This window comes from Montipora foliosa, chromosome 4, assembly GCF_036669935.1.
Source record: "Montipora foliosa isolate CH-2021 chromosome 4, ASM3666993v2, whole genome shotgun sequence".
In the NCBI taxonomy this organism is placed as follows: Eukaryota; Metazoa; Cnidaria; class Anthozoa; order Scleractinia; family Acroporidae; genus Montipora; species Montipora foliosa.
The window spans coordinates 38,234,093-38,254,092 of NC_090872.1; the positions used below are offsets into that span (position 1 = coordinate 38,234,093).

The 20,000-nt window shown below is 39.5% G+C and overlaps 1 protein-coding gene across 4 annotated transcripts in view; it reads right to left on the reverse strand.

Annotated features, from left to right (window-relative positions):
• LOC137999244 (galanin receptor type 1-like) overlaps positions 1-9,676 on the reverse strand; it is a 16,312-nt gene extending 6,636 nt beyond the window's left edge. Inside the window, exons 1-3 of one of the 4 annotated variants that reach the window (XM_068845086.1) lie at positions 9,343-9,565; positions 3,004-3,242; positions 1,000-1,384 (exon numbers count right to left, since the gene is read on the reverse strand). In XM_068845086.1, coding sequence (XP_068701187.1) covers positions 1,000-1,379 — 380 coding nt within the window. In that variant the 5' untranslated portion in view covers positions 1,380-1,384; positions 3,004-3,242; positions 9,343-9,565. Of the gene's footprint in view, positions 1-999; positions 1,385-3,003; positions 3,243-4,975; positions 5,058-5,420; positions 5,506-9,342; positions 9,566-9,609 lie in introns of those variants that run through there. The other 3 variants (XM_068845087.1, XM_068845084.1, XM_068845085.1) reach the window with 3 other exon arrangements.
• Positions 9,677-20,000: the final 10,324 nt, after the last annotated feature.

Sequence of the window (20,000 nt, forward strand, 5' to 3'; positions counted from 1 at the left end):
CTTGTGTGGGCCCATTTCCATCAGTAGGGCTAACGCTCACATGGTTCATATTGGGTAGAAACTTAGCACGTCACATAACACTCTAATCAGTTAAGTCTAGTCAGGATTTTGTTAAATATGATTATTCCGATTGAGTAAAGGCATTACGACGCATATGAAATCTATGAAAGGCAATCGCCGCGTGTTGTAAATTGTATATCTCGATGGTCTCCCATCCAGATACCAACCCCACGCGACAGGGATTAACTTCAGTGAACTTTTATCGTGAAAATGGGAAGGTCCCCTCGCATCACTTCACAAGCTATCAGTAACTACTAGTTTAGACGGTCATTTAAACGAAATCGTCCTTAGAACGCAGTTTCTAAACCCACAAATGGATTGCGCCAAGTTGATACATGCTTCTCCCCGATCCTCTTAAGTTCGAGAATCCGTTTTTGACGATAAACAGTCTTAATCAGTTTATTAATTCTAAACAATTTGTAGCCATGCGAATATAAAATAAACTATCCGGCTTTCTATCAGTTTCTATTTTGAATGTTAATCAAAATTTTTTTCGAATTTGTCGTTGAATCCACGAATGACGTACAACGAACAACGAACAACGTGAAGATCATGACAATTTTGAACATGAAGATGGCAATGAAGATGATGATAATAATGATGGCGATGACGAGGATTATGACAGGAGCCCATCACCCGGAGCGTGCAACTTCCATACAGCGTCTGTGAAACGGCATTTTCACAAGTAAGGTTATTTTTAGATACGCCTTTCCCGCGAATTAGTTTTCAAAAGCCAATCAGAAGCGGTGCATAATTAATAACAATTTATTATTAATTATGCACCGCTTCTGATTGGCTTTTTAAAACTAATTCACGGGAAAGGCGTATCTAAAAATAACCTTACTTGTGAAAACGCCGTTGCACGAAAATAGGTAAGTTGCAGGCTCCGGGTGATGGGCTCCTGATTATGATTATTATTATGATACACAGTAATCCTACCTGTCATAACTTATCACAGCCAGTGTAGCTGCAGAGGAGTTAGTAACAAGTGTCATACTTGGCCACAGAAGCTTACACATCACCCTTCCTAGGAGCCATTTCGGGGATTTTATCTTGATCACAACATCAAAAGGAATACACAACAAAGCAACCGTCAAATCTGCCACGGCCAAGTTAACAAGAAGATAATTACGTGTGGTACGCATGCGAGCTGTTAGTGCCACCACCAGGCAAACCAAAGTATTTCCGGAAACGCTTACAATGAATGTAATTGCAAACAATGAGAACTGCAAAATGTCCAGCCATTTTGTTTCATTGAAACCAGCACTATACACCGTATCATGACCACTTAGTGGAGGATCCGCAGTCGAGTAATTCATTAAACCTAACAGGAAAAAGAGAAAACGACATTGAAGTTGCTCGTTTCACTATCAGTTCTACTGACACAACTTGACTGTCGTTTATTGTACTGGCCAATATTAGTCCATCAGCTATACTTCAATTCGATTTCAAATAACGATTACATCATGTGTACATTTATTATTCCACTATTGCGCCATTTTACCATATTTGGTCAAGAGAACGCGCAAACTATGAAACGGTAGACGGTAATACACTGTAGTGTCCCTATTTGACCGGTTTAGAAGTAATTACGGACGGAACGGGAGTTCTTCAATGAAAGAAATTGCAAAGCCTGATAATTTAGCTTGTCATCGCTTGTCACTCGTCATTTTGTTTATCCAATCAAATAAAGATCTTTGGTTGGCTCGGTTTTGCGCTGTTTACATAGTTCGCACGCGCCCTGAAGGACAGATGATGCATTTTTTCAAAACACTCTAACCAAATAAAATTGAAGCAAAATAACACCTTGTTTGTAATGGAATAATAAATCTCTTATTCGATGGTTTAACATATGATACTCGCGGACATTTTGCTCATTGCTCGTATTTTTCCTCGCCCCTGCGGGGCTCGGAAAAATACTACGCAACTCGCAAAACATCCGCGCTTATTATAAGTTAAACCATCGAATAAGATGTATTTAAGCAATAGAGGACTTTTTCCGTGTTTATATAGCCTCATCTAAACACGAGGGGAGTTGGGAAAATTCGAGTCAGTTAGGCAAACCCGAGAAGCATTCGAGATACAAAGTGTGACTAGGGTTTCCCTTACATTTCTATTGTTATTGTGTTATTGTTAACTTAGAATAAGTTGCAGTACTTTGAAATAAAAAATTACAACTACTATTGGGTTCCAAAAATGGCACTCTGAGACGAATCGGCAAAATTATGTATTATGGACTTTCTCGCTGGCACTTACCGATAGCTACTACCAGTTATAGCGCAGCTCCGTTCGGCGGGCGCGCGGAGCGCCATAGTTAAGAAAATATGGTAACCAATCGATGCGAGAAATTTTTTTTATAGCTATGACGTCATCGACTGTCTAGACGTCCGTACGTCCGTACGTCCGTACGTCCACCCCTCCATGTATGCCAATATGACCAGCATGACGATAGTTTGCAGCATCAGGAGCCCATCAGTAGGAGCCTCCAATTCCCACTTTGTTTCTATGAAGTAGCGTTTTTCCTGACCTATCTATTTTTAGAACCATTTTCGCGCCATTCGTTGTCATGGTAAACGTCAATAACAATTCAGTAGCCAATCAGCGCTGAGGTCTCTCTAATGCTGCAAACTCAGCAGAAAAACATGGCGGACCGAAGCGGTGAGGAAAGCGAATCGCAACTATCTCTTCACATGAGATTATACTTCTTCAGGCTTGCAATGGATCATGGGATGTGTAACTTAAAATTGTCGAATGGTTGCCAAAAAATGAGGATAAGGGAACGGGGAGGCGTTTTCAAAACTTTGAGTCTTGTTTCCCGCATTCGGCCGCCATCTTGCATCGCCCCTTCATACGGAGCTTCTTTAGGGAACTTTTTTAATTAGTGCGGCAAATTCAAAAAAGTTATTTCTAAAAATTGATAGGTCAGGAAAAACGCTACCTCACCTGAGGAAGCCAGTTAAAGGCTACAACCCATGGGCTCCTGGCAACATACATCTTTGATATTGGACATCCTTGTATTGGTCAATTGACAGCTGTCAAAACAAGGTATCCGCTGACCAGTAGCACGTGACCATATCGCGAGCTCAAGTTTAGAACTCATCGAGATTAGGTGTTTTTTGAAGTTGATTGCTGACCAGGTATTGGTTTCGATTGGATCGCAGGCTCAACCCAGGTTAGCTTACCTAAACATAAACGAGTGTCTTCATTTTTCGCGCGCTTTCTATGGCTCGACTCGGCTACAAGGCCATACTACGTCAACTATAGTTCTTACACAGTCAACGCTTTTCGTGTTCAGGTGGAAAACGGTTTGGAAAATGTTTTCTTTCTGCATTTTTCGCTAGTTTCAATCCAGTTTGACATATCATAATAGCTGTGGTCCACACTGGTGGTTACGCAGTTATTCAAGTCAATCATCGGAGAGATATAAACTTAAAGCTGAGTGTTTAGTTTTAATTTGCTTAGAGCTGCTTTTTTCTCTGTATTGCAATTTTTGGCATATCTTTAGAAGCTCTGATATTGTTACATGATGCCTGGAGGACCTATGTCTAGAACAGAAACGAAAGAAGAGAGAAAGAGAACGACACGGACAAAACAGAATACCAGTAATAGCTCAAACTTGGCGAAGAAGTTACTCCACAATTCTTTTCTTGGGCACGAAATTGTTTGTTATTTTTACGGATGCGTTAATCAAAGTGGATGCGTATTTTTAAAAAGTGGTTTAATCGGTTTTTCCTTTGTTCAGAAATGAAACTCGAATTTTTATTCTCAACGGTTAGGGTTAGGGAATTCTCAACTGGAATTAAATAACAATTATCTGTACCCTTATGGACATAAAGAAATCGGTTGATTTGTTTGTTTCGCTCTAAAATGCGAGCGAGCAAGTGCTTTTTTAACCGTTTACCCAACTTATTTTCGATGTGAATCGACAGGGACTAGAAAACTTTGCCCTTGTGTTATAAACACGTAATCGCAATGCGTTCTCGTAAAATTAGGGAGAAATATAACTAGTTTGTGTTTTCAGAAGTTTGTTTAAAGCACCTACTGGTAATTTGTTGGAGCGGAGTCTTGTTTGAAGTTTGTTACCTTTTTTGGTTGCATTGCTGTATTTTTCCCATTTTTGTTCCAAGCCAAGCTGGTATGTTTTAATGAAATACCTTAAAATGTGAGCGATCTCATTTTCAGAGATGAAGTGGAATAAAGTACATCAGTATAACTATTTTTTTGACCTTGAACTGACATTTAGTTTCCTGACGGTTTCTAATTTTAGCGTGATTCCTATTCGCTGGCTATTGACAGTTGACTCTAAAATGGCTTTTTCCCTTTCCATTCGCTTGCTGAGGATGTGCTTGTTTTCTTTTAGAACTCATGCGGTTAGGGTTAGGGTTAGGTTTTGAAAGCAGCAACCAGAAAAATCAAAACGCGGACAATTCCTAAGGTACAGGCAGTAAGAATAAATATTAACCAGGGAGCTCCGCTTTTAGGCTTGGCTAAATCAATATATTAAATATATAAATAGCTATAATAAAATGTTGTGATATTTGCTGATAAAATGGACTTTTATTTACAAATAAAAAAGACCTGCAACTGAATCTAAAATAAACAAAACTAGCAGGAATAGGGACATTTTATCACAGCTGAGTGAACGTTTTTCATAAGTGAACGCAGCTTATGTACATAAATCTTTTCTCAAGAAACGATCACGAAGATTTTGTTGAGAGAATTAGCCTGAAAACCAAAAAAATCTTCTCTTACAACTTGGAATGAATAAATAGTTATGATGCAACTTATATTATGGGAGCCTTTAACGCTGAGGTGGGCTCGCAGTTACTGGACACTTTGGCCTTGCAAGGAAAAACGAAAGAGGCACAATACTGATTCGATTTTGCAAAGAGCACAACCTCAGCATAATGAATACCTCTTTTGATCTACCAGCAAGAAAACGGTACATCTGGAAGAACCCTTGGGATCATGTCAGACCCAGTCAGATTGCTTATATCCTGATGAGAAATGGATCCAGAAACAGCACAAAGAGATCAGTGATTGCAAATGTAGATGTAAAGTTAAAGTATTGCAAACACAAAGTGAAACAGGTTGAAAGAAAGAGCTATGGCACTGAATGATTCAAAATGGATTGTTTGCGGCGTATGTTTAAAATCCAGGTGCGCAACAAATATGAACATTGATGTAGGACAATATAGTAAAAGAGAAACAAATGGAAAAGCTGTCTATGAGGTGTCGAAATATTGAAAATCTTTACACAATGAAAAGCTAACAAATGAACAAGGATATCAAAGAAATGACAAACTACAAAGGCAAGGCATCTATAGTAGGGTGCATGAAAAGCAAAGAAGGCAAATTACTTTTCGAGAAAGGAGACATCAATGACACAGAAGGTGTGAACATAGTGAAGATCTATTCCAAAATAACAGGACCATTAAATCTGTGTCCTCAATGGCCCTGAAATCTAAAAATCAGAAGAAGGAGAGGCAATCCATAAAAATAAGGCAAGCAAAACTCCAGGACCAGACTAAATAACCTGTTAGATGACTTTGGACTGATAGACAAGTTAACAAGGGCTATTCCCCGGGGGGGGGGGGGGGGTACTCCCTTATAAGGGCTTAGTGGGGACGTGGGGCCAGGATATGTTTTTCGGGATTTTTGTCTTGAACAGGGTATCGAATTTATCATTTTTTGTCTTAATCAGGGTATCGATTTATCAATTTTTGTCTTAAACTGGGTTAAATGTCCTAAACAGGGTATCAAAAATCGGAATTCTGTCTTAAAATGGGTAGGAAAATCAGCGATATTTGTCTTAAGGTGATTCCCGGGTAAAAGAACCCGTCATAGATTTCCCATGAAACTTGGTATGATGACATTACAGTACAAGGAGATGTTAAAAGGGTAATAAAAAGAGGGGGTTACCGTGCTTGTTTTCATGCCACGATGCTGACAAATATGGTTATTTAGGTGACTTTTGGTTATCTCAGTGCACAACAAACAAGATCGATTATTTTTCAATGCGGCGTGCTATATCACACAGAGATCGACTTTCTTTGATTGCTTATTCATCTACGTCCCAGAAAAAATGGCTTCAAATACCCTGCATTATTAATTGATATTTTTATCCTTTAAAGGAAACATAATTTGGACTTGCTCTGCTGGGCCCGTTACGTCTCTATCTGTAGCATTTATTTCATTTGCCAAAAAAGTAGCTATAGATTTCTGCCAAATTTTTTCTCAGTTATTGCGGATATTGTTCTCATTGAATTTATAAAATAAAAAGTGGGGGTCACCGTGCTCGTTTAAGAGAGAAGGAGCTTTTATCTCGCTATCGAGCTTAGTTTGAGGGAAATCCCTTATGTTTTGTACGCGCGCGCGCTCATGTGCGCGTGCTGATGACGCAAAAATCGTGCGCAGTAGGAATGCGCAATGCAAAACCAGGGAATCACCTTAAACAGGGTCAGGGTATGAGGGGCCGCGCCGCACCTCCCCACCCAGGGATATATCGACCCCCCCCCTTATTTGATTCTGATTTGAGAACCAGAAGCTTCATGTACATGTCGCACACTTGAAACATTTTCCCAACAGTTATTCTTGGAAGAATAAAATAAAAAGCAAATCGAATGACCAAACTGGGTTGGAATAGGGTTCAGCTTTAGAGATAACAGAGGCATGGACCAAAACAAATGGAAGTAGAAGAAGATGTCCAGGCTTGATAATCGCCGAGTTATACTGTAACCAGCTAGGGGTGGAACAGAATTTGAACTATCCAATTCAGCCGAAATCAAAAGAGGAGTGACACAGGGCTGTGTTTTGTCGCCGAACCTCTTTAACATAAATACAGAGTCACATTTTCAGAAAGCAACGTGATTTGGAAGGCATAAGCATCGACGAAAACGACTGATTAATTAATCATAACATCCGATGTGCTGACGACATAGTGATAGAGCTGTCTTGACTGACAACCAGGAAAAGTTACAGGATCTTGTAAACAAAAGGTGTAAAACCGGATACGAATGGCCTAAAATTGAATGTTAGGAAAAAGTAAACAATGGTGATCAGAAAAAATAGGGGAAAAGAGTCAGTGTCAAAGAAGATGGCAAAAATATAGTATGTAGAAGTCAAACAATTATTATTACCTAAAAGGCAGCCACGGACAGCAACGCAAGAAGGAAGATGTAAACAGGAAGTTATTCAACGGCACAAGCCATGCAACTTTCATCAGAATGAAAAATACCGGTATGTTCACTTCCAAAGACAGATCATTCAAACTTAAAATTAGATTACTGAAATGTTACATCTACCCTATTATGACTATTATCTGCCCTATTATGACTTATGGAGCTGAAACATGACCTTTGATGCCGTTAATCACGAGATTCCTTTGCGTAAGCGAGAATTATATGGAATCATGCACCGGGAATGAGGCCTTCCAAGGGTTCTTGGCGACAAGCCAAAAAATGTAGCGACAATCTTGTTCCAGAACACCGACAGCCGACAGAACCTGACGGAAAAGAAGCGACAATTTGCGACAGCGACAATCCACTTTTGACTTCGACAAAGCGACATCATCTTTTCACTTTGTTATTTCGACAGCGACATGACCGACCATGCAGGCCAGCATGATTCTGTTGGTGTTGCTACATGTGTATTACTTGTGCAAATTAAGATATATTAAGCAAACCATCATTCAACACTTGACGCACTTGTTATGCAGTGATGATGATGATGATGATGATGATGTCGTTAATAAACCATAAGATAAAAAACACATATCCTACGTTACATAAACGAAAACGAGAACTGTGTAATGAATTTACAATAATATGCTGTAGCTAAAAGTGAATTATGTAATTATAACCGGTTGCGTTCAAAAATGAGTCTATTTACAAATGTGTTCTTGAAACGTTCAGTGTTAATCTTTGGGCGGAGGCAAACCAAGCGATGTAAATTATATTGCTGGGGTTTAGGCTTCAGCAGAAATTCATTTAACGGATGATAGGTTAGAGCCCTAGCTTTACTAAATAATTTCTTGTCCGGTGTATGCATGATATCCTTGACATTCAACGGAACTGAAATGTAACGCCGCTCGTAACATCTGTTTAAAAAGTTCTGTACTGTGTTTAGATCACGTTCATACGCACCATACACCCTAACGGAGTGCCCCCTAAAGGAGACTAATCTGGGCGTGGCTCAGGCTTTTCTGACCCCTAAAAGTGACCATATTATAACACAGAGAAATAAAAAATACAGCGACTTTTAATGATGGCAAAGACATTTTCATCTAATAATTTCACCTGCATGAAGAAATATAAAAGTGTAAATATACACTTTTAGTATCACCCAACTAGTGGACTAATGCAAATGCTGCATTTTGATTGGCTACGCTACTAGAGGACTATTAGTAATAGTCCCCGAGTAGCGAAAAGCGTGATGCTTTCTTTCGTTTTATTCCCAAATAAATATATTTTCAGCTTGCATTTGCTAACTTTTTTATTGTCTTTTCTGTCCGACTAGTTGGGTGATACTAAAACAATTAGACCTTTCGCCCTCAAGGGCCACTGGTCAATAGCCCATTCGGCTTCGCCTCATGGGCTATTGACCCGTAGCCCTTGTGGGCTACGGGTCAAATTGTTAAATATATATCCTTGCGCGCAGCACTAAAGGAGACCTTCACGGCTACATATGATTGCGTTTTGCCCAAAACACCCTAAGTGAGATTTACACCCCTAAGCGAGACTACGAGCATCCCTCCCCTTTTTATATGGGTGTCCCCCCCCCCCCCCCCACGAATTTTGATGTCGCTTTGCTGTGGAAGTTCACATTGTATGGACGGATGTAAAAGGTAAATAATTTTCGCTACGTATGAAAGGGACGTTTTGGCCTATTTTGTTGCTTCTATTTTATCTGGAGGGAATCTACCTGCCTACTTTAAAACAACAATCACGTTTATGGCAATTAAGTTACTATGTGAGCTTTTGGTTCACTCAAATGTGCCTTTGTCGCTTTTATTTTTCCTTTGCTATTAAGATTGGCAAATGATGTTGAAACAAATCCCGTTGATCAGCGCTCTGGAACAACGCCACTTCCTGTTTTCACCCTACGTGCTCGTACGTGCAAGACTTCGCACTAACCGTTCGGTACAGCTCGTTTAAATATTTAAAACTAACTTTTTAACATGTTTTAGATTTTAAATTGACTAACTGCAACCTGACGCCCCTTGTGGAAATCAGCTTAGGTGACAGGGCAAGCGTGTTTTAAATAAATACGTTTTTATCTTACCTTTTACCCTTATCCTTCTACAAGCAGATTGAAAGAAGCTCTGCCATACAACTGATGCTTCAATTGACGTCTCCCTATAAAGTTATCGTTCTCAACGTTTTCCACTTGCTGTTTTCGGAAAGGACTTCAACTCATGAATGTCGACTGTGAAGTTTAACTAATTATGATCCGAAATTTATGCAAGATCCCTGTCACAACTTTTGTAAGCTGTATTTTATTTCTGATATCGTGATCGCCTAAATAAACAAAAAAATAATTAAAATATACTTAGCCTTCCTTGGGCGTCTAATAGCAAAGGGTTTAAATCTATGATGTGCATTCGTAGCCGATCAGTATAACCTGAAGCAAAGGAAAATAATTGAAAATCGAATTTTTTAATTTTCCCTATGAGCATTCTTTTGACAAACTCTCGGCTAAATTACAGACTTGGCGAAACTGTTTTTTTTTCCCGAAGCCCAGACTCTCTCTGATCCCACTATAAAGGGACTTATAATTTCCCATGGATCCAAAAACATTATTAGACATAAAATGTTACGATAACTTTTCTTTTTCTTATCAAACTCGTTAAAATTAGAGTTTTATTTTTTTAACAATAAGCGTGAGGAAGATCTGCTGTAGGCGCTCGACCACGTAAAGTCATAGGGACTTTTAAGCAGGCCCCGGCCCTTAATTTTCTGATTCCGTAGCTTGACACGTTGGACTACTTAAGTAAAGCTTTCAGGGCCAAGGTGATGATATCTGACCAATGTACATTTCGTATCCCAGGAAAAAAAATATTCTTGACATTTTAAACAGATAACAAGTGGAATAAAAAAAATAATAATTTCGCGGATTTGTCATGTAAAATACTCCACTTTGAGCAACTTGTCTCACCATGTACTTTTCATGCACCTGCGTTTTCATCTTTGATGAAAGAATAAATTACTCTTGACGGCTTTGAACAATAAATTAAACATTGGAGAAAGCTAAAGGAAATGGAGATCAGTTAAACTTGATATTATGAAAGGAAAATACTCAAGCTTTTACTATTTCTTACCGCCTACACTCCGGATTTGTCCTTGAGCTCTTTTAAAAGCAACCCGGCCCTTAAAAGCAAAAGATAACTTTAAGTCAACCAATTACCACAATGAATGGCAATTGTTAACTGTAAAGTCTCATATGTGCGAGAATAAGTTCTACTTGCCAAAATTCAGTTTAGTTTATTTCGAATTAATCTTAGCCCAATCAGTTCAGGAATTGTAATCAGATAATCCTGACTACTCCAAAAGGTTCCAAATTAAATTCATGGTATCTCAAATTCAACCTTTTAACTTCTTAGTTAAGTAATGTCTCGATCGTCGTGCCTGCGGTGTATTCTTATGAATTTACGACGAAATACAAACAACAAAAACATAAAAAAAAAAAATTGAAGACAAAATTTTTAAAGAAAACCAATGAAAAAAATTCAATAGGATATCATTGCAACTGAGATATCTTGATTAATTTGGCGGAAGATTTGTGTCTCCTTTGAAACACGTTATCCCTTTGAAATCAAAATTAACTTCTAATATAAATTCTAGAGGCTAAAAGAATATTTATATATTATATAAACATGTTTTAACCTTCATCCGGTCCTCTAAGATGACCGAAGATAAATGTCTAGTGAAAGATCCTTGGAATTCAGGCGACGTCGTTTTAATAATGTAGCCCACTAAAGTTGCTATTTTTTCTCTACAAAAGCGCGCTTTACTTCGAAGTCCCTTGACATGTAGTAATACGAACTGTTCACAGCCGAAAGACTTAGCAGGCAAAACTAAAAATCACACAAGAAACCCTAAAACCCTAACCCTAACCCTAACCCTAACCCTAACACAAGACCTTAAAGTGAAACACGAAGCTTGAGTGCTATTTTTTCATAATTGATCTTCCCTGATACATACTGCAAATATATGGCGCGGCAAATAGGACAAATCGAAGTGCATGACCTTTAAAGTGATGAGGTACACTTTAAAAGTGACTACGCACACCTTTAAAGTGAAGAAGTACACCTTTAAAGTGACGACGTACACCTTTAAAGTGAAGACCCACACTGCGTTTTAAGTGTGGTCGAACGAAATGGTCTTTACAATGACGCGGAACATGTTCAAGTCACGGGTTTTGCTTTAAATTGACGAGTTACACCTTTAAAGTGAGCATAGGCCTGCGGTGCAGAAAACAGCGGCTTCCCTCAAGCCGCATGTCTTTTCTCGTGTGGGTACGTTGTCGTGTTATCGAACCAAACATGACGGCAACACCGATTTGTCGAGATGCAAGAAAAACTCTTCGAGAATGTGCCGAGAACATTATAAACTGCATTTCTGGCTTGGAAGCGGGTGTGTAAAATTTTCTAAACGTGAAGTAAGATATATTTTTTCAAAGGATTATAGCAAAGGTGGATCGGTTGTGATCCGAACGCTTTGTCGACGTTCGAATGTTTGTTGACCATTTTAATAAAAGGGAATTCACTGTTCCTGACCTGAATGGCCAAGCTAGGGAATGTCCTTTATCATTTTAAGCTGGTGTCAGGTATTTTTTCTTGTTTTTCCAGAGTCAAATCTGCATGACTGTATTTCATTGATGTCCAGTCAAGTAAAAATTTAGTTGTTTTCAGTCCGAGGAGTTATCATAGCAGTTTATACTTTTCCCGTTGCATTAAAAGCTAGATTGTTGTAGTTCTCTTCCTACGACTGTTTTCATTACATATTTACTTATCAAAACAATTTTCGGTTGGCTTTAAGTATTCAAATTACACATAATATACTGTACACACGTTCTCTCTTTACTAACCAATTATCATCTCTGTTGGTGAATTTACATTTATGACCCGTTGACTCGATTTAGTAATAGTTTCTTTATTGGGTAAGTTAACGCCCAATAGCATAATGTTATTAGTCACTTTGAAGGCCGTCATTGGGAGTATTGTATTTACAATTCTTGCATTAAGTCAGTGAGTGCAGAAAGTTGCGTGCCTGAATATATAAATCAATGCCATAACAATCAATGTCACTTAGTGGATCAACCACTAAACTTAAATGTTGCAGTTGCTCCTCCCCAATATTGACTTGAATGTTTGGAATCTCCATTAGCTTAAAATCATGGCAGGTACAAGATTTATTGGAAATGGGCCTATCCCAATCAATACCATATGAGGAGACTTCGTCCTGTTGAAATATTAAAAAGACAAAGACATTATTGTTTCCTTCTTGTTGGATATATAGGCAAACATTATTTGTTCCATACATGTACTTGTTTCATCTAGTTGACAAAACATTTCCTTGGTTACTTTAAATGCAAAACCACGCAATTGTAGCATCCCACTGACAAACTGCTGGAGAGGAGAAAGGCTTCTTGCAGTTCTCATGCTATGATTGTTCCAACCTCCTTTCCAAATGTCAAGGTGACGATTAATACGGGGTAAAAAAAGCTGTGTGAAGAGCAAGCAGATGAACCTCGTTTAGTGGGTCAAGAACACCTTGTTCCTCAAGATGATAAAATAGTGTTTGATATAATCACACAATTGCAAGACACCACGATAAACATCCCTCCAGAACCTTGGTTGTGGGTGCTACTCCCAGCTATCACACTCCCACGTCCAGTTCCCCTCAAAGGTTGTTGCAATATGTACAAAGCAGCAGCTGTGTTCTGACCACCTTCATCAGTTCACAATAGAAATGGGAAACCAAACTGAGCAACTGCTTTCTTAAACAACTGCAGCACTCTTTCAGCACGATTGTTATTCGAACAACGAAGAAAGAACATTAAACGAGAGTATCCATCAATGGCACAATGCACTACCATTCGCCACCTATGAAAGTAAATATATATATTTTTTCACATTGTACACTGACTTTGATGTGCCATAACAAGGGATTAGGGAATGTAAAAATATCTGCGGAACGCAGTTTAGCAGATATTTGTTTTCTGCATGCTCCTGTACGGTTAAGTAGATGTATTATGGAGTCTTTTTTGTCCAGGTATTTAAGCGGTGTTAAGTATTTTGCATATGGTTATATAAGTGTCTTGTTCATTCGTATTCATCCTTCGGGTCTGTGTACGCCTACTACCCACAGTTTCGTTTTTGGTTTATTTTATTGTTTCGCCCTTGCCAGCTATCAGGTTGATTATAATATTATTTGTTTTGATTTCCTATAGTGCGGGGAGTTCGGCCAATTGAGAGCTTTTTGTTTAAAGTCGTCCGATTCTTCAAAGACCAACCCACGCCATGCCTGAATAGATGAAGCAAGGAGAGGACTTTCACTCTTCAGTTGAGTGTGATTTGCTTCCCATCGGTTTTTCGGATGAATTTTGTTCCGGCAATGTTTGTTCAGGAGTTAAAGGCCGTTTAAATTCCTCCGTTAGTTTTTGGGCATCCACCTTAGACGCTCCTCAGTTTACTCTCGATACCATTTTCTATGGCTGTCGACTTCCTTTTGCCAGTTATCCAGCCCCGTGTTTTTAAGCAATAATTCGTCGGCTCTTAGGCATCCCGACTTTGTTGTTCATGCTTTTACTGAGCTTTTGGACAATGGCTCTATCGTGGAGCATAGTGAGCCTCCTTTTTGCGTTAACCCTTTGACGGTTGCGGAAGGCATGATTGCAGAAGCCTCGCTTGGTAGTCGATCTATTACCATCTCGTTCGCTCGCTCTCGCAGTTTCTTCAAGAAAGGCATTAGTTCTTTACCTGGGACCTCGAATCTGGATACCACCATGTTGATATTTTTCTAGAACACCAGAAGTATCTAGGTTTTGCTTGGCCCTTTAGCGGCGGACTTAGGTATTTCTCTTTCGCGGTTTTACCCTTCGATCTCAGAAGCGCGTGTTTTTGTTTCACCAAATTGTTGCGTCCATTAGTTAATCAATGGCGATCTATGGGGCATAACTCTTTTGTTTATCTCGACGACGGTCTTGGCAGTCACCCCGATAGGACGTCCGCCGTCGCAGCAGCTTTTTACTCGGCGAAAGGATCTTGACTCTTTCGGTCTCCCTGTTAATGAGCGGAAGTCGAGCTGGGTTCCGATGCAAGTGGGCGAGTGGCTAGGTTTTGTGATCAACACTATTTCTATTTCTTTTTCCGAGAAGAAGGTTTGCAAGCTTAAGCAGCTGTTAAGTTTCGCCATTCAAAACAAGTCATTACCCAGGATCGCCAGTTCCATTGTTTCGGTTACCTTGGCGGTTGGGCCTATTTCCCGTCTTCTGACTAGGCAGATGTACTTAGCTATAAAGTCTAGGTCAGCTTGGGATCACACTTTCGCTTCCCTCCTTTGGTTTAAAGGCATTGAAATTTTGAATGGTTACTCCATTCAGCCTCCCTATGATTCGTCCACTATTGTTTTTTCCGACGCGAGCGACGCAGCCTTTGGAGGCTTTTTCGCCTCCCTCGACGGCACTGTGGCCAGCGGTATGTTCGCGATCGACGATTTGGGTCAAAGCTCTACTTTTCGCGAACTGTAAGCTATTTATTTTGTTTTGCTTTCTTTTGTTGAGCACCTAAGCACAAAAAGGTAATAATTTTTACCGACAATCTGAGTGCCGCCGGGATAGGTTCTGTTGATAGCTCTAAGGTCCATCTTCAGTCGGTGGCTCCGAGCGTCCTTTTTTTTTGTTTTTCCCATGGTATTGCCTTGGAAGCGCAGTGGATTCCCATGCCAGGTCGCCCAATGAGAGAGCCGATCTCTTAAGTTGGTTTGTTGACAAGGATGATTGGCGGGTTAATTCCCTCCGTGTTTCGACTACTTAACACGATTCCAGGCCTCACTGATCTGCAATTGGATTCTATGCCTCCGTTCACGGTGCTGAAGTACAAATTTGGATGGTTGTGGTGGCGCAAGTGTGCTTTGTCGTAGATTGGTGTTTTCGTTATTCCAGGAAAACCTTTTAGCCATAGAGCATTGTTTATTTCTGAATTAGCTGAACTTTCGTCTGAGAATAACACCGGTGTATCTTCTTTAGAATCTCCCGTTTATGCTATTAAGAGGGGCTACGCAATGGCTAGTATCGAGGCTTGTCCTGTTCGCCATCCCTCTCAGTAAGGTTTGCTTTAGAAGGTGCCAAAAGAATGCTTGCGCGCCCAGTTCAGCCTAAGGAGCCGCTATCGGTAACACTGTACAGGCGATTGCTGCGCATTTTGTATCAAGCTCCTCGCTTTCCCATCTTCGTTTTTTTGTTTGCCCTTTTAGTTGTTTTTGCTGGCCTTTTTAGCATTGACGAGATTAGGAATTAAGCACTTAGTGATGTCTCTTTATTTTGCGATCATAAGTCAGTTAACGTGCCTCAGCGCGAAAACGATCATCATAGGGAAGGCCACACTGCTTTTCTTGCTAGCTTGTCCTGTGTCACCGAGCGGTTGATTAAGCTTTTGCCGAAGTCTTCCTCTTTGTTCCCATTAGTTAATAGAATTGTAAAGCCAAGTCTTAGGAGCATTTTCATTCTAGTTTGCGCATTTCTTTTTCCACTTTAAGGGAGGAGTTTAAGAAGCATATTAAGCCATTTGTTAGGGAAGTTTCTAAGTACGACACGCACAGTATGAAGTCTGGTGAAGCGTCCAATCCGGCTTGGCCAGTCCACTAAGCATAAGTATATTAAAGGGAAAGTACGGTCTAGAAAAACTTTCTCGAAATTACGAAAACGTTTCCCCAGGAATTCGAAAATAATTGCCGTTTTGTCCAGTTACCTGTTAAAATGTGACAAGAGCACTTTGAAGTTGCCGCTTTCGTGACTTGGAGAGCGCCATCTTGGATATGACGTGTTATGACGTAGCAATAGTCAACAAACGTGTTCGGCCTTACCAAGTTCTTCAATCCCCGAACACTTTCTTAATGTTGTGTGATCTTTCTGCTTCGAGAAATTCAAATGTAAGATGAACTATAGTAAACGACTTTCACTGTTATGCGCTAATAAACGTAACTTGAAATGTGGTAATCTCGTACCCAAATCTCACTCTGTCACTGGAAATGTGAGATCTGGTAAAGTTCGACAGTACGCCATTTTTCATTGGCTACTAAAAAAAGGTTGCGGCAATGCAATCTACTCTCCGATTATATTATTTCGCGGGGCACTTAGTGAAGGTTTGGTTTTCGCAAGTTCATGTGCTGTTTTGAATAAATGCCTGCTGTGCGGAGGAAAGTTGTGTTTTTTCCGACGCCGGAAAAGCTTTACATTTGAGGAAAATTATTTTAAAAATTTGCGACATTTGTGTAAATGGAACCGACGGAAGCCCCACGTACCCTGCCACTCGAATAAAGTTCTGCGTAGCTGGCTACGCGGTACGCATCAACTAATAAATTCAAGTTGAAGTATGTAATTTATTCAAAACAGTATTTCTCGTTCTTAAAGCGTGACTCGCTAATTAAGTAGTGATCAATTGTGAATTTTACGGTTAGATTAACTACATATTTCACGAGATCGTGTCAAGAAAATAGCGCTCGTTGTAGTGATTACGTCTAAGCACTCTTAAACATTTTCGCTTTCAATTTGCAGTTTGGTTAACTACACTTTTCACGAGATTGTGTGAAGAAAATAGCGCTCGTTTACTGATTAATCGTAAGCGTTCGTTTCAGTGATTAGGCCTAAACCCTCTTCAACATTTTAGCTTTCAATTTACGGTTTGCCTAACTACACTTTGCACGAGATCGTGTGAAGAAAATAGCACTCGTTTACTGATTAAGCCTAAGCGCTCCTTTCAGTGATTCTGCAGTTGCTCCGACAATTAAACAATCTCGACCGTTCAAAAACAGTCGCCTGTAGCGCTTCTTTCTGTTTGGGCTTTAAGTTTAAGGTTTCCTTGTCCTCTACCCAAAAGAATCTCTTCAAGAATACTCTCGAAATCCAGTACGCAATCCTCTCGAGTACGAACATGCGCAGTGATAGAAAAGCCCGTATTTCGGGCCTCGCCGGCACTGAGCATGCTCGAAATCGAACTTTACCAGATCTCCCTTCCGTATGACCGTGGGAGATCTGGGTACGAGATTAGAAATGTGGTTAAATTTTGTTAGCAGTATAGAAACTACTGAAACGATTTACTCTTACCATTTGATGGAAATATATAAATCGATCGTTTGTTTTGTAGCTGTAACTGGGATCTCGTAGAAAGCCACAGCAACGTGCGCGGGATAGCACTGCAAGCTCTGTTTCGCTTTGTAAAACTCCTGCATATAACTCACATATAAAACCTTTTTTAATCTAAATAAATAATCTGTTCGGAGGTGGAGCCAATATCAAAACAAATTAGCCTCTGGATTAAGATTCAAGTCTACAAAGTATTGCTCTCCTCGCTTGTGTTTTTCTTCTTTACATCAAGTACATTTAGTCATCCGGAGAATTCCTTGACTATTGCTACGTCATAGCTTCGTTTGCACACACAAAAACAAAGATGGTGGGTTTCAATTTAAATTTGCCTATTTTTGAAGCGTTATTGATGGCTATTTAAACACATTTAGTCCAAATGAGTGGTCAAGTATGACAATGCAGGTAAAGAACTTTCGATTCAGAGAAACTTTTTCTAGGCCGTACTTTTCCTTTAAGCATGGTCTTAGCGAGCGTTTAGAAGTATCTGAGGAGCTTTCAATTTAGTTGTTTTTGATATTCGTTTATCTATATGTATTTAGCATTATATTATTTTATATTTTCCTATATTCTCTGGCGATTGTTTTATCACAATTACTTAGATTTTCGCTTTGCTGAGTCATTTATTTAGAGCCCGGCGGCTTTTTCGTTTCCTGTTTTCTATTAACTTCTGGTACGTGCAGAAGTGAACTTTCGTTGTGGCCTTACTTTCCCTAGCACTGTTGGTGTTCAAGTCTATAATATTTTGTATGTGCAGCAAATTTAGAATAACTTATGCAATTTTGTTCATATAAAATACACGAGGTGACAGGATTTCTATGAGACTAGGTATGTAAGCATGGCCAAATGTTTCTTTACATTTAGTTCGCAGGAATCGGAAAATGACCAACTCCTTATACAAACACTAGAACAAGTTTGGGATGATTTGAATATATTCCAAGAATGCTATTTTCCCATACTTTCTCTGATGTTTGCATCAGGGTCTGCAACTGAAAGCATGAAGAGAACAGTTACCTTGGATTAAGCAATGTAAATATCTACATTCAACCTGGGCAATGCATTTTTGGTCACATAGGGAAGATAATGTTGACGTCACCTGTTGATCCTTGATCCGTTTTCCTTACTTAATTTAAACCATCGACCAGGAATCCAAAAATTTAGAAGATCAATGTAGTTAAACTCATTTCCTGTCTCGTCTTTCATTCCAACAAGCTCATGCCATTTCATCAGAATTGGATATGGCTTGTATATTGACAAAGCTATTTCATATTCTAGACGGCGCTGCTGGTTTATATAAGACAGAGGGGATTGAGTGATTTTTAGCTCACAACCTAGGGCTTCCTTTTCGAAATTGAGCAAAGCAAAAGACATTTTTAGCGGTATTCCTCTGGGCTCAGGATGTGAAAAACACGAAGAACAATCGTAATTTGGCGCGATTTTTCGGATTTTGAAGTCTGCAGATATTTGAAACAGCGGTAGAAAGCGTAAAAATGCTAGGCAGCTCAGCTGACATAAACATGGCAGCTTTTTTGTGCGAAGAAATCTATGGAAAATGGTTGTTCTTCCCGTTTTTTCACATCCTGCGGGACATTCGTGCGACCAGATGAAGGCTACATCCATTCGTGAAAAAGCGTCCTTTTCGGTGCCGATGGGCGGCATTCTGCTTTATCGTGAACGTTTTATTTAACGTATTTAAAAAAGATCGTAATTTGAAGGAAAGTTTGCGGGTTCGGCACCTCATCAAAGACACGCACAGCTCAAAGCTTGGAAGTCAAGGAAAGTGAAGGTAATTTGATCAAATTAGAAGGCAAGTACCAGCTTAAATCCTTGTTATTTTGGCGCTATTTGGCGGCTCAAACAATGAACGAAATGGTAAAAAAACCTTCGCTTCGTAGTGTAGTTGCATATTATTTATCAGGGAAAGGTCGGCACATCGAATTTAATTTATTTCACTGCCAAAAATTGATATTTTATTTTAGATCCCATACATTTCTTTACAACATCGGGCAGCCATTTTTTCTGTTCCATTTGATTGACATGCGGTATTCGTGACGTTTCTCAACATGATCGATGCAAGAAACCAGACCAAAGGAATTCGAAGCATTTGAATCTATTCGAATCTACCAATCAGTGCAACGCGATCGTTGGGAACTGCCAGAGCTGGGAACTGCCAACGGTCGCGTTGCACTGATCGGCAAATTCGAATAGACTCAAACCAAAACAACATAACAAAGGACTCAGTTGACACTTCGTTTCATCTTTCATTGCATTATTTGCTTTCAAACTTTATTGCCGAGAAAATCGCAATCGCCGTAATGTATTTATCCTTCAACAGATCGACAAAGACAACACCAACAGAGGGTGGTCCGCCTGTGGGCCGACTGAGAGATTTGAAGCGGCCGAAGATTTTGTTGATGAATGATTCCGCTAGAATTCTCACATTGATCATTTAACCACAAACTCAAGCTCTTATTCATCTGGAAACTTTGCACAGACGTTTAAGCACTGTTATGTAATTACTGTTTTCTTAAAATCAATCTTTTGTGTTGTCTAATGCCATTTCCCCGCGACTATTAACT